We start from the raw sequence: 14,241 nt of genomic DNA, 5'->3' as shown, positions 1-14,241 counted from the left end.
ATAAGAAATTAATACATAAGTAGTTAGATAATTATGAACGTACTGACCCAAACGATTTCCTTGTCATGCAAGTACAGTACATACATGCATGCATGTATGGAGCCTTTCTCTATGATGCTTCAATTCCGACCACATTCACATTTGTTATACCACTCACTCCATTTCACTATACATTCAGGTGTTTATTCCACTCACTCCATTTCACTATACATTCAGGTGTTTACACCCCGGGCTGTGGAACGCGTTCCCTATAACTCCACCTTAATTTCTCTCTCATCCGTGGCAAAAATGAAAAAAGGTCATTCATCGAAAAATAGTTTTGGTGGCTATGATATATATTATTGCTCCCTTACTACTTCAGAAATTGAGAGCAATTTTAATTAATTTGTTCATTAAATTCGTTCATTTCAATTATATTTTCCCATTAAAAGTTCATTTAAATTGTGCTTTCTTCTGGATCAAATTCATTTGGTAATGTTGCATTTCATACATTAAACAGCAAACTAATCGACAAGCTTGGCCCAATTACCGGTGGAGACAGAAAGTCCCTTCTGACCATTAATTTATTTGGAAATATATGCCACGATATAGAAGTTTATGAAGTGGCGGGGGGGGGGGGGGAATAATTGGTTCTGATAGACTTTTGCATCAACCGGTACTGCCAAACTTTCTGATATGAGCTTCCTCTGGATTTCAGACTAACCAGCCTCTCGACGGTCCCTAAACAAGACCGCTAATCCCGGAGTGTAACAATGAAATCGATATTGCACCGAGTACGGTCATACAAAGCAGAGTATTTTCCTGGGTGTATAAATAACCGGAGTCGGATATATGGAATGCCTCTCCGTGGTTTATTTTCAAATATTTTAAAGCAGCAACCATGTTACAGTCAATTAGGTGGCACGACACATGTCAGGGATTGTTGTGAGAATGTAGACTGAGTTCAATTATAGAGCAGTTTAGTGTTCATCTTTCTCCGCCAGGTTCAGAAGCAACAGAAGCAGGTGGGCATTGTGCACTTGTATGGGTTTCTCTTTGACTGAGCTGCTAGTTCTGGGTTTTTACTTTTAAAAGAGGCTTTGAGACTGAACTCCGCTTGAGTTGCAGTCCGCACAAACTGATGGCTAAACAGCAGGGCACGGTCCTTCCACGGCGGTCTCAGACTGCGAAGCTCGTCCTGCTCTGAGGACTTAACCATTTACAAAATCCACAGGAGGGCATAGCTGGAGATGGCGCTAAAATAAAAAAAACTTCAGCAAATCGAAACAACACAACGCCGTGGCGACCGATTCACTGCCTTCGGAAGATTCCTTCCAGTGCTTTCACTTGGACAGGTGACATCGATCCCTCACTCGCTGCCTCGTTTATCTCCCTACAATGCCACTCAGCGTGGCCCTCCTTTCTGCCGAGATTCCCTGTGCGCATGACTCGGTCGCTGTTGTTGGGATGGAGCTGGTGCTGTGCTGGTGACAAGCAGGGTCTATTTAAGAGAGAGGCCGGCGTTGCCTGTCTGCTCGGTTAAGCACAGCTGAGGGCGGGGGTTGGGAGGGGTGGAGTATTTGTGGAGATAGGGGCCGGTCAGTCCTGTAGTTCCGAAGCCATCATTCGAGGCATCCGGCAGCTCGGGCGAATAGTGCCAGAACCCAGGTTCGTGTTTCTTCATTCGAACAACACCTGGACCTTCTGAACTTTCCATTCTTCTCTCCGAGTCGGCTCCGGGACGTTGGACAGCTCCACTTTGGGTATTTTTTTTGGTGGGGGGTGTCGTCTCAGTGCGACTGCTGAGAACAAGGCAAATAGGTAGCGAAAAAAGATTCTCACCGGCAAGACTGATGCTTCCTTTGAATCTTTCTCAATGCAAAAGGATGGGCTCTGGCCAACTGCTATAAGGCTACCTTTAAGAGATGGACTTTGCAGACGTACTTCTGGTGCTGTTCATCGTTGTAGTGCTGATAGTCTCCTTGCTCTCTAACTTGTTGGTGTTGATATGCTTCATCTACAGTTCCGACATCCGTAAGCAGGTGCCGGGTATATTTATAGTTAACTTGTCTTTCTGCAATCTGCTTCTCACGGTTCTGAATATGCCAGCGACATTACTGGGGATTGTCAGAAAACAACAACCATTTGGTGATTGCATCTGCCAGACCGTTGGATTTTTGGAGACCTTTCTTGCCACGAACACAATGCTGAGCATGGCAGCGTTAAGCATAGACAAATGGATTGCCATTGTGTTCCCCTTAAGTTATGTTAGTAAGATGAGATACAAGGACGCCGTACTCATGATGAGCTACACTTGGCTCCATTCTCTCTCTTTCCCCGCCGTCGCGATGTTCTTCACCTGGGTCGGCTTCAATAACATTTACGCATCATGCACTTTGCACCTACAAGAAGAGACGGGGCGAAGACAATTCACAATATTCACCGTCGTCTTTCACTTCACCAGCTTTATGCTCTCCCTTGTTATACTGTGCTTTACATACCTGAAGGTTTTGAAGGTTGCTCGATTTCATTGCAAAAGAATAGACATTATCACAATGCAGACTTTGGTTTTACTTGTGGATATCCACCCCAGGTAATGTCTTGTTTTAAGTTTGTTGCAACAGGTTTTCAATTATGTTACAATCTTAACTATTGAATATCATGTATTGCCAATGTACAGTGTGAGTATTACTAAGCACATTCTGATTGATATGAACGACATTTGTATGAACTGATCATTAACATGTATGCTAATTGCAGTTTACAGCCAGCATACCAATTCGTTCCACTTCTTTTACAAAGTTTAGCTTTAGAAACCATTAGTTTAATTTTAGAAACTTAGAAAAATTGAAGCATTTACGTGGGTCTCTAGGTCATTATATGGGCAATGTTACCTTGCAAAAACGACCTGTTTGAAAACAAAGTCGTGTTATATTAATGCAGCAGAGGTAAATGGTTAAATAATAATATTATTTGAAGTTCATTTATATGTTTGTTGTAATGATTGTTTTAATCAATTAAGTAACTAGGCCTATAGTAGGAAGACTTCGACAAAGGAGGCCATTCGGTCCATCATATGTGTGTCTGTAAAGAGGAGTACCTAATTCCATTCATCTTTCCGGCATAATGCAATGGCCTGGCATTGAATCAGGTCTCTTTAAGCTGACACCGAGGCTTTTTGTAAAATGTGGTGAAAGCGTTCTTTCAAACAGTAACTTTAACCCTCGGCATCTCACAATCTTTTCATCAATTACTTTAAATCTCTGCCTCCTGATACATGGCCATTCCGCATAAGCGGAATGAGTTCCTGCTACTTTTCGAGTCCCCTCTTAATCTCACGCGTGTAAATTAAGTGTCGCCCAGTTTCGTCTTTAAAACCAGAGTACCTGTACCCCAGTCTACTCAATCATTCTCCATGGATAACATTGTACAGTAACGTTCACTCAGTAGTTATATTCCTGGCTGATAGGACCGAACCTCGTTGCTACACCATGGAATTAAGTGTCGGATTTCTCATTTCAGTGTTAAACAGCGTTGCATCGCGGAACAAAGGAGCAGAAGACAGCGTGCAACCAAGAAGATCAGCATTTTTATAGGGTCGTTTATTGTCTGTTTTGCCCCTTATGTTATAACCAGGTAAGGTACCTCAACCATCCAGCTTCCGTGGGTTTTGGTGGTTTGCCTAGTTAATCAGTTGAGCTTTATTTTTATTTTATTAAGGGAACGACGATCCAATAATTAATAGTGTATCTTAAACCAAAATCAGAAGCATTCACTATTTTATTAAAAGATCTCTTGTAATATGAAACATCTGTTTTGTTTGCACTGCTAACTGTGGTATAAGTTGGGAGAGGGTATTCATTGGGTAGTTTCGACTGAAAGAACACAATCAAAAGTTGAAATCGCAGATGCTGCTCAAATTATGGATGGTCCATCAGTTGTACGTGTCCACCAAATTAAAGTCCATTCAGTGTAAGAGCAATGCGTTTTCACATAACAGTGCTATTGGGTTCCAGGTGTGGGTGAGCATCTCATTGCCTCTGGGTGTTAATAACAGTTCAATCCTCCCCCTCCCCCTTCACCCCCTCACTCTAGAGGTACCAAAGGTAGCACCTCGCTACTCTGACGTAATGGTGAAATACTGAGTGATTATCTGAATGTTCATTCTCGCTCTGTTAGTATCCATTATCCATTACGTGGACGGGGCGGGTAGACTCTCTATCAAGAGAGGACTGCATCTGTGTTGCACAATTGTTAAACGATCCGCACCCTAGCAACTCACAAACAGCATTGTCCTTTGCAATCTACCAATAGAAATCCAGCGTGATTCTATGATGAATGTTACATATTTTTATGAAGGGTACAAATACTGAAATGTACAAATATGATGATTAGAGTTTATTGGCTCACATTGAGATGAAAGCGCGGTTAGGAAAGGAGTGCGTTTCAAGTTTACCGCGTTGGCTCTTAAAAGAGACATTTCCTGCCATCTCTTAATGGGCAGAAGGCGCTGGGCATTTTTCTATAAGTTGACAATGCCCGTGTATTTTAGATAACGCCCTGAATCCATAAAGATGGATTGCATCAATATTTTATACAAGCAAATGTGCTCTTCAAACTGCTCCATGCATCATTATATCCCAGCAAGCATGTGGTGACAGCCGACCGGAAAAGGCTGAACTAGTTATCGATGTGCGTCGTGATCTATTTTGATTCACCATCGCACTGTCATGCCCACCGCCACCCCCACTTAGCACCCGGGCACACAAACTTCAACTGATGCGAAACTGATCTGTGAGTTCAGCGGAAAGAAGCGGTCCCACACTTTAAAATAACAATTAAGCATTGGGGAAAAGTTAGAGTCTGAGGCGATGTGAAAACTTCTCCAAGTCTTAGTTAGATCACTTAGTAGAAATCCATTATATCACAATCGCATCTTGTTTTAAGAGTGCGTATTAAACGTACAAATCTTGAACACTAATTAAAATGCAGTTTCGCCTATTAATGTCAAACTATTTTGCTACTAAAGTAGGATGCGTAGGGGATGCCGAAGGGCCTGCACTGTGCTGTACTACTGTTCTACTCTAGGGGATCGATCATTTGAATACGGCCACTGGTTTCATAACTAGGTTTTAATTTCTAATATTGAAAGGGATCTTGTACGTGAAACACAGGGCGTTAATGTCAAGCACCGGCTGTTGGTCGAAGGACGATAGGGCAAATCTATGTGCCCCCATTTTATATCGACATTCAGATTCAGTCTCGTAAACGCTAGTTTAACAATGAAACTTCTGGAAGTAATAACATGGGCAGTTTTGCCATGCCTGCAATCTTTAATCTATTTTTAACTCTCTGGAATTTAGGAAGTGTTCTCCATGTACTCACAGAATGTTTTCTGTAGTACTCTATGGCTCCATTAAGTACATGGATGGGCAGGGTATGAAGAACTGTGGTCCTAGTGTGGGTCGATGGGATTCGTCCGAGTAGCGGTTCGGCACTGACTTGTTGCGTCGAAGGAAGAACCCGTTTCTGCGCTATAGTATCAATTAGACAGTGACAGGTCTTTGGAAAAGTAAACATTATTTGCACGTGGCGTCTCTATTTTTGAATGACAGGGGCTATTTTCCTGTTGAAATAGTAGAGACGACAAAGCGAGATGGCAAACCTGTTTCCAGTGCTATGTAGCACATAGGCCGATGGCAATATTTATAAAACAGCCCTTCTCTCCGTATGAAAACCCTCATTACTGAAGTAGAAATTGGTCTCTCCTCCTCTATCACCCTATTCAATTCTAGTCTGTCAAGTTTTCGGGTTTTCTATTGTGCAGACTTCCATTTCTTTAACTAGAAGCGAGAGTTTCGCTGTAACCTGAGGTTTGGAAATGTACCTCATTGAATTCAGTGAAAAATATGAAATGAAACATTCACAGGACTGCATTATTAACACTTAGCACCTTACACGCTACCTCGCCAAGCTGACATCGATTAGGGAGTAAAATAAAATAGAAGAGGCAGCGACATTACAGAATTGTTTACATGTAAGTACTCTTCTTTATACTTGTCTGAGTAGCGAAAATGTACTGGGTTTCACAGGATCAGAAATAATTATATTCATAGTAATCATTTATGATCTAAGTAAAATTTCAGATTGTTTTCAAGTCGGTAAAGAACGCGAAGAGGTTTAGTGAGGAAATTCTACGGAGATACTGACAATTGAAAGCGTGACTGTAAGTTCTGGAGTGATTGTACTCCTCAGAATACAGCTGGAAGTCTTAAAAATAAAGGGCTTAAATGTTGCAATGTAATGAGTGGCGATAAGGGGAAAAGTCATGCAAGGTCATGCAAAATAGGGTGCCAGATTTTAAATGGAGGTCGTATTTCTACCCATTTCAACGTAAGTCCCCGGGCCGATAGGGGACTTTGGGATGAATGGGATTAGTAGCCCAAATGTCTAAGGCCATTTTGGTTGAATGGGTTTAGTGGGAGATGGTGCCGTTTACAATGATTATGTTTCCAGTAGGTTAGATGATATCCCGGTCCTACTATGGAAGCTAACAATGTGTTCTCAGGTAATATCCCACAGACAACATATAAATGAGAGGAGGCCTGGGAATAAAAGTTTAACATGAAGCGGGAAGGCAAGCTATTTATTGTGTGCGGTTATCTGACTGGACAGACAAAAACAAAACCAGCCTAATAATAACGAGAATACTCAGCTGGTCGGGCAATAATAATGGATGAAAAATCGTTCCTTCTTTCGATTCAAATACTATGGTCTAAATGTACTGGTTTTATAAATTGTACGCTATACTCAAGTTCCCGCTCAAATTAATTTGCATATTCCAAAATATAACCGTGAGCATATCCTTGAACGAGTGCAATGTTTTAGTATACGGATCTCTTTTCTGCTATTTTACCAAACGCCCTATAGTAACTGAGTGGTAAACTTTCGTAGTTTTATTAAGGTTGAAAATGGAGAGCTCACAGAAAATGTACTGTAATCTCATTGTTAATAGAAGAAGGTTGGTTTGAGAATAAAGCCATATAACAATACACTGGTCGGTTCCTTGATAAGTTTGATACTTCGCGTAATAGCTACTTGTCGGGGCCCTTGAACGTGGTATGAAACGTCAGAAATACATCCAATGGTCAGGAATGGGTGAATTTTACTCGGAAACTCGTCATCGTGATTATTTTTTCCTGGAAGCAGTTTTGCGAGTTTGTGTGTTTGCGGAAGTGTTCAGATGCAGAGTTTCTCCTCAGTGCTTTTAAACCAATGCACAACAACCGAGGAACTTTATACCTGAATTACCCGAGTATGCGGTTAGAATTCTTTGTTTTGGTTTATGGCCAACAAACAGGGAAATTTCAACCATCCAGTCATCCGGCAGGAAGTGCCGCCCCTTTCCTTCTATTCAGAATGCAGAGAAAAGTATCTCTTAAACCATTAAAGGAGCTGGAAGGAATGACAAGGAATGCCTCAATCTCTTACACCTGCTACTTCTCCTTGCAAGCGGAGCAAATGTCACGCCTGCCCCTACACCTCCTCCCTCACTACCATTCAGGGCCCCAAACAGTCCTTCCAGGTGAGGCGACACTTTACCTGTCAGTCTGTTGGGGTCATCTGCTGTATCTGGTGCTCCCGGTAGAGCTTCCTATACGTCGGTGAGACCCGAAGTAGATTGAGTGACGGCTGTGCCGAGCACCTATCTCCCCCCACCACAACCCCCCCCCGCGCAGAAAAAGGTGGGATCTCCTGGCGACCACCCAATTCAATTCTAGTTCCCATCCCATTCCGACATGTCTGTCCATGGCTTCCTCTACTGCCGCGAAGAGGCCACACTCAGGTTGGAGGCCACACTCAGGTTGGAACACCTTTCATTCCGTCTGGGTAGCCTGCAACCTGATGGCATGAATATTGATTTCTCGAACTTCCAGTAATTGACCCCCCCCCCAACCTTCACCATTCCCCATTCCCATTTCCCTCTCTCACCTCATCTCCTTACCTGCCCTTCACCTCCCTCTGGTGCTCTTCACTGACCTTCTTCAATGGTCTCCTGTTCTCTCCTGTCTACTTCACCCTTCTTCAGCACTTTACCTCTTTCATCTATCAGCTTCCCAGCTCTTCACCCCTCCCCTTCTCTCAGTTTCACCAATCACCCGCTACCTTGTACTCCTTCCTCCCCTCCCCTCCCCTCCCCACTTGCTTAACCTGACTTCTCATCTCATTTTCCAGTCCTGATGGAGGGTCTCTGCTCGAAACGTCCACTGTTTAACCTTTTCCATAGATGCTGCGTACCCGCACTTTGAGTACAGTGTTACATTGATTTCCAGCATCTGTTGATTATCTCTTGTTTGGTATTCTTTCTGAAAGACTTATTATCAAAAACAGCACAGACTGCTGTTTATGAGGCGGGAGCCATGAGCAAAAAAACGATTGATAATTTACGTAGGCCTTGTGCCCAAAGTGGTAACTCCGAGCCGGAGGTACATGAAGCAGGCGTGTTTGATGTGCATAGGGTGAAAGAGTGGGAAGTGATGTTGGCGAATGCTAGGCTCTTTGCGCCGGGGCACTGCGAGACAAGCTCAACAGATGCACCCGCCAGGTCGAAGTGAACCACCACGCATCACTCTCTCCCCTAAAATCAAAGGAAAACAAAGCACACACGCAGCTGCAGGTTTTACGTGTCTGTACGTGTTGCATTTGAATCAAAACTTGCCAAATTGTGAACGCTTTTATCTCTAGCAAAGCGTGTTTGTGCAGAACAGACAAATATCCAGTCCCCCAGCTAAGAAAACTATATGGCGATTGTTTGATAGAGATAGGCAGGGGGAACATTTATGCAGAATATTGTATGTGGGCCGAACGGTTTGTTTCTTTGCTGTCACGTCTATGTAATGGGAAGACGGGGTCCTAACGACTCGCTGCTGATTTGACCACAGGTAAATTACATGGTATTAAAAAAGAAACAATACTAATAACATCTATACGATTCTGCCACCCCAACCCCCACATAGGTTGATAGAGCTACTGTCGTTTGTGTCTATAAACTATCACTGGGGAGTTCTGACTAAGTGCCTCGCATACTGTAAAGCAGCTGCTGACCCCTTCGTCTACTCACTCCTGCGCCAACAGTACAAGAAGGCTCTCGTCAACATTGTCAACCGGATATTTAAAAGAGATTTGTACCCCTCTTCTGGACACAACAGCTCCTTGGATACCGAGAACGACTACTGCCTGCAGAGAACATGAGCGCCACCTCACCCGTGTGCGTGTTGTGACCTTTTCACCCGCTGTAAGTGAAATCTGGCCACCCGGAAGCACGCGAGACTACATGCACTTTTTCATCATTCCAGTGTTATGAGGAAAACTAGAGCCAAAGGAAAGCGTCTTTTTACGATAAATATTTTATTGAAATAATGTAACATGGTCAATTCTTTGTCTTTTTCCGTAAATATTTGTATTTTCGCAGTTTTTGTGCAAATTATTATCAAGCTTAAGTATTTGTATATTGGGAAGGGGAGTTGTAATTTGCAACTATCTGTTTGCACTGTATCACTTAAGCTTCATTAAGGCTTTCTGTAGAGCTGTTGTGGGATTAATAGACTCCCTGAAGAAGAAAATGTTCTTTAACTTGTCCAGGTCCTGTGCCAAAAAGGTAAAACAAAAGCTAAAACAAAAAAAAGTAACTTTATCATATGTCAGGGAAGCTCCACCAAATATTGGAATTGAATGGAGTCCGCAATGAATGTTTAAAGTCAAAGTTGATTTAGACAAGGTTTCAGGGTGAGTGGGGGTGCGAGAGACCGGTGGAGGCGTGTGATTAATACTGGATGTGTTTATGGTGTTTACATACGATGTAAGCTTCACGACCGAAGCAACAATAAATTTTCATGAAAACATTGTGTGTTGCACAGAATTTTATTTAAACACTAGCCGGCCGTTTGAGAAAAAGATTCGACCGCAAATAAAGCATGTCACGTGGGTAAGATAATCATTCATACGAGTTTTTACACGTTAGTGTGAGTGCAAACTTAGTTGGAGCCCAAATGTTTGCAATTACAAGCTTTTCCCATCGGCTGCTTTTTCCTTGTAATGTCACCATTGTAACTGGACTTCCACGTGGCAATACGGTAACATGATATCCCACCGTATTTCTTATAAAACATGCTCATTGCCTTTCAGATCCTATTTCGCAAAGCTGCACACATACATAATAGAAGCCAGTTGTCTAGCGGCGTTATCACAGATCTGTGCAGACAAACGGAGCGAAAATGAACCTGGCCCCGTTTGTTCTGCACGCCCTGCTTGTCACAATAGTGCGTTGTGCTCCAAGGTGTGAACCCGTCGATCAAGCACTAGGTAAGAAACAGAAACAAATGTATAAATATCTGACTGAGCGCCGCAGTCCGGGAGTAAAGACTGGCCATCGTACGTGCTACCCTGTACCTCGATACTACCGAATGCTTATGTTTAACACAAAAAATGAAGGCGTATTTATATAACTTCAGTTTAATTTTGATGGATTAGAAAACAATTCTCACTAGACCCTGCCTTTCTACAGTAGAGTGAGTAATCTCAGACAAGGATTTCCACTGTTCCCATCAACCAAACAACACCGAATACGAAACTTTTCTACTCCCCATGGGCACCATACGTCGACGGCCGGGTTACACGGCTCTGAGTACAGTCTGATTTATTGTTTTAAAATGCGAGAGGTTTGCGCATAAATCGCGAGGAAACGGTAGAAAAATAAAACATTTGTCCCATACTACCAGGACGATGCAACGTGCTCTTATCGCACGAGAGAGAAATGTGATTCTCATAGTTTTAACTATGGTCCAAACTTCTTTGGTCATTTTGAAAGGGCGGTATTTGTAGCTAAGATAGCCAGTGTTCCAAATTCGGGTCAGCATTTCATTATTACCGTGGTTGCCGGCTGGTATCTGCTAATATTCGCAAGCACATCTTGCTGGGGTATTTTCAAATTCATCCGGGGGAAATACAGAAACATCCGCCCCACGCACTGAATATCAACAGTTTCAGAGTGCCTTCAGGATTCAATCAGCAGTGCTTTGCAATCTATTGAGAATGACCGAACTGCCCACGTTCTATCTGTATTAAACACTGGAGGCTATCATTTCTTCATTCCTTTTGAGTGAAGTAGAGTATGGAAATGTGTAAGATATTATTTCCGAATTAATTTCACCCAGGCTAAGCGCACATCATACTCAGGGTGCCAATTAAAGTTTCCATCGGGTCCTGTGCGAATTCAATTATATCTTCCAGCAGATGTTTGTTACTTCGTCTGTTCAAAGGCGGAGTGGATTTTTAAATCAAGGGAAGAAAATGAAACGACTAGATAACACATCGAGGCGCTTTTGACATTAAATCAATATTTAGCACCTTTCTCCTGTTTTATTCACTGAAGACTGTAGTTCGAAAACTTTATTTAAGTTATTATGAAGTTACTTTTTGTTGTCGCCTATCGCAACTTGTCAGTATTGTTTTCCAAAGCGGGCATAGTCTCTGCTGCCACCTGGTGTCTTTGTGTAATGTACATGCTTGGTCCATCTTTGCAGGAAGAAGCTGTGCTGTGCCCCCCGTTCAGGGCTGCCTGCACCCGATCTTCAAGTCAACCACCTTTAAACTCTTTCCAACGGTCCCAGCTTAGAATATGCTCCTTGACTGAGCGCTCATAGAATCGCAAACCTTCAATGTAAAGATTTTACCTACCACTGTCCTTAAATAGACAAATTACAGCATAATCTTGAGACTTGGCAGCTGGTTACAGCTCTCCAGAAAGAGCTTCTCGCCATCTCTTCTGCCAGTCCCTCTTAGAATCTTGCATTTGTCCACGCGATCCTGTCTCTTAAACTATGTAAATTTCGGCCACCAAATGTTCATCTATTAGATTTAAAAAAAAATTCTTTAATAAAAAAATTGAAGAGCAGTTTTAATTAACACACACACAAGAAAAAAAGAACCGGTACCAGATGCTGGAAATCTGAAAGAAAAAAAACAAAAAGGAATACAAAACTTTGCCAGCATCTCTGGAGAGGTAGAGAAACTGAGTTAATGCTTTAGGTTGAAAACCGCAGTAAACCAAAGACTTCAAGTACAGTCTAGGTTGCCAGTACAAATGCAAAGCTAGCATTTCTGTTGTGATTTTTGGATAGGAGATCAGCAAGGAATAAATTAAAAGGAAATATAGGTACTTTTGTTATTTTATTCTGGGTTACACCATCATCGTCGTGACAGTGGAAGAGTCACTGAGAAGCTCAAAACTATGCATAAAGTGTTACACAGTACACAGATCTGGAGATTCAATTCGCTAACACTGTCTGTTTAAACGAATACAAGTGAAAATCTGTTTTTCCATGGCATGATAGTAACCATTTCTGGATTATTCATGTCACTTAGAAAATTCAGACAGGCACTTGTGAGCATCTAATCCTTGAAACCCAAATGAGGAAATTACAATGAATGTTACTCCCATTTTGGAACATTTCAGTGCAGTTTGGATTTTGTTCAGGAGTGTTCACCTTCAGCCAATACTGGGACAACTTTAGTCATATGGTGGAAACTTAGAGAACACTCACAGTAAGTAAAATACATGCTTAAATTCTTTACAACACCCGAATCCTCCCTCCGTTCTCACATGAAAACCAGGCCTCAACAACAATCCTAATTTTCAGGCAGCTCTTCACTTCCAATCGGCAAGACCCAAGCTGTGAATACCCATCAACCACCACCCCATCCTCAACTCCACAACATTGGAATTCTTTCTCAGCCAATCTCCAGCCTCTGATTCTCCACACCCCCACTCCCCACATATTGGCTGCTGTTTCCAAGCTCCATTTCTCTATCCCTCACAGGAAGAGCTACAGTGTCACCTGTCACTGTAAGAAGACATTCAGTTAATTCACAATCTTCCAACAAATCCTATCCACCTGTCATAGGCCCATCTGGAAACATAACCAGTTTTCTGGAGGTTTTATTTTTGAATGAGGAATTAAATCACAACTGAATTTTGGAGCACATTAAAGCCTTTCTCCTGGCTACACTGGACCCTTTCCAGTTCTCTTATTGCTCAAATCGATCCACTATTGGTGCAATAGTCTCTGCCCTCCACTCTGTCCTATCCCAACTGGAAAATGGGGTCTAATATGCTAGACTGCTGTTTACAGAATTCATTTTGGCATCCAACACCGTCATACCCCAGAAACTAGTGGGGAAACTGTCCTCGCTGGATCTCAACACTTCCCTCTGCAACTGGATACTAGACTTCTTAACAGTAAGGCCACAGTTAGTCTGTGTGGGCAGCAACAACTCTTGTTCCATTACGCTGAGCACCAGCACTCCCCAAGGCTGTGTGCTCAGCCCGCTGATTTCACACTGCTGTTGCATGACTGTGTCACAGGATCCAGCTCAAGCCGTGCCATTGAGTTCGTGGGTGACACAGCAGTGGTTGGCCTTACTAAGGTCAATGACGAGATGGAGTATAGAGAAGAAGTGGGTCAGCTGGTTGATTGGTGTAAGAAAGACAACCTAACCCTGAACATGGAGAAGACAACGGATAACATTACGGACTTCAGGAAGGTGCAGACAAACCATCCACCTCTACAAATATATGGTTCCTCCATAGAGAGATTTAAATGCACCAAGTTCCTAGGAGTTCACATCATGAATGACCTCACCTTGGCCCTCAATATCACCTCCCTGAATAAAAAGCAAAAGCAGTGCCTCCTCTTGTAGAGGAGATTGAGACAAGCAAGGCTCCTCCCACCCTCCCACCCCTCTCCCTCCGACCATCTTAACTGCACTTTACAGGAGCACCATTGAGAACATCCTGATAAGTTGCATCTCCATCTGGTATGAGAGCAGTGGAGCATCAGACCAGAATTCCCTGCAAGGACTATGAGAATGGCTGTGAGGATCATAGGGGTCTCCCTACCATCCATCAGGAACATTTATCAGGAGTGCTGCATACGTAGGGCACCTAGTATTATTAAGGATCTTACCAATCCATTCAGCATCCTCTTTGACTTTCTGCCATCAGGCAGGAGACTCTGATGCATAAAAACAAGAACGATCAGGATGAAAAACATTTTCTTCCCTCAGGCCATTCGGCTTCTGTACTCCCAGCTACATCACATTCAATGTGTCTCTAGTTAATCTGGTCTGTTCCTTACAGTATTTAATAGGAATGTACTTTAATTTGTTACTTATGTGTGATTATCCTTGCCTTCATAAGTTCCC

The 14,241-nt window shown here is 42.7% G+C and overlaps 2 protein-coding genes across 2 annotated transcripts in view; both read left to right on the top strand.

Annotated features, from left to right (window-relative positions):
* The first annotated feature begins 1,904 nt into the window (after window positions 1–1,904).
* LOC134344886 (G-protein coupled receptor 26-like) lies at window positions 1,905–9,469 on the top strand. The gene is made up of 3 exons (XM_063045008.1): window positions 1,905–2,572; window positions 3,502–3,615; window positions 8,997–9,469. The coding sequence occupies exons 1-3, from the start codon at window positions 1,905–1,907 to the stop codon at window positions 9,229–9,231; spliced, it is 1,017 nt and encodes a 338-aa protein (XP_062901078.1). The 3' UTR covers window positions 9,232–9,469.
* A 729-nt stretch (window positions 9,470–10,198) lies between these two features.
* cpz (carboxypeptidase Z) overlaps window positions 10,199–14,241 on the top strand; it is a 64,182-nt gene continuing 60,139 nt past the window's right edge. Inside the window, exon 1 of the mRNA XM_063045007.1 lies at window positions 10,199–10,341. Coding sequence (XP_062901077.1) covers window positions 10,254–10,341 — 88 coding nt within the window. The 5' untranslated portion in view covers window positions 10,199–10,253. The remainder of the gene's footprint in view (window positions 10,342–14,241) is intronic.

Source organism: Mobula hypostoma, chromosome 4 (assembly GCF_963921235.1).
Source record: "Mobula hypostoma chromosome 4, sMobHyp1.1, whole genome shotgun sequence".
Classification (NCBI taxonomy): domain Eukaryota; kingdom Metazoa; phylum Chordata; class Chondrichthyes; order Myliobatiformes; family Myliobatidae; genus Mobula; species Mobula hypostoma.
The sequence above is the reverse complement of the archived record's forward strand: the minus strand, read 5'-3'. Positions and strand labels throughout refer to the sequence as shown.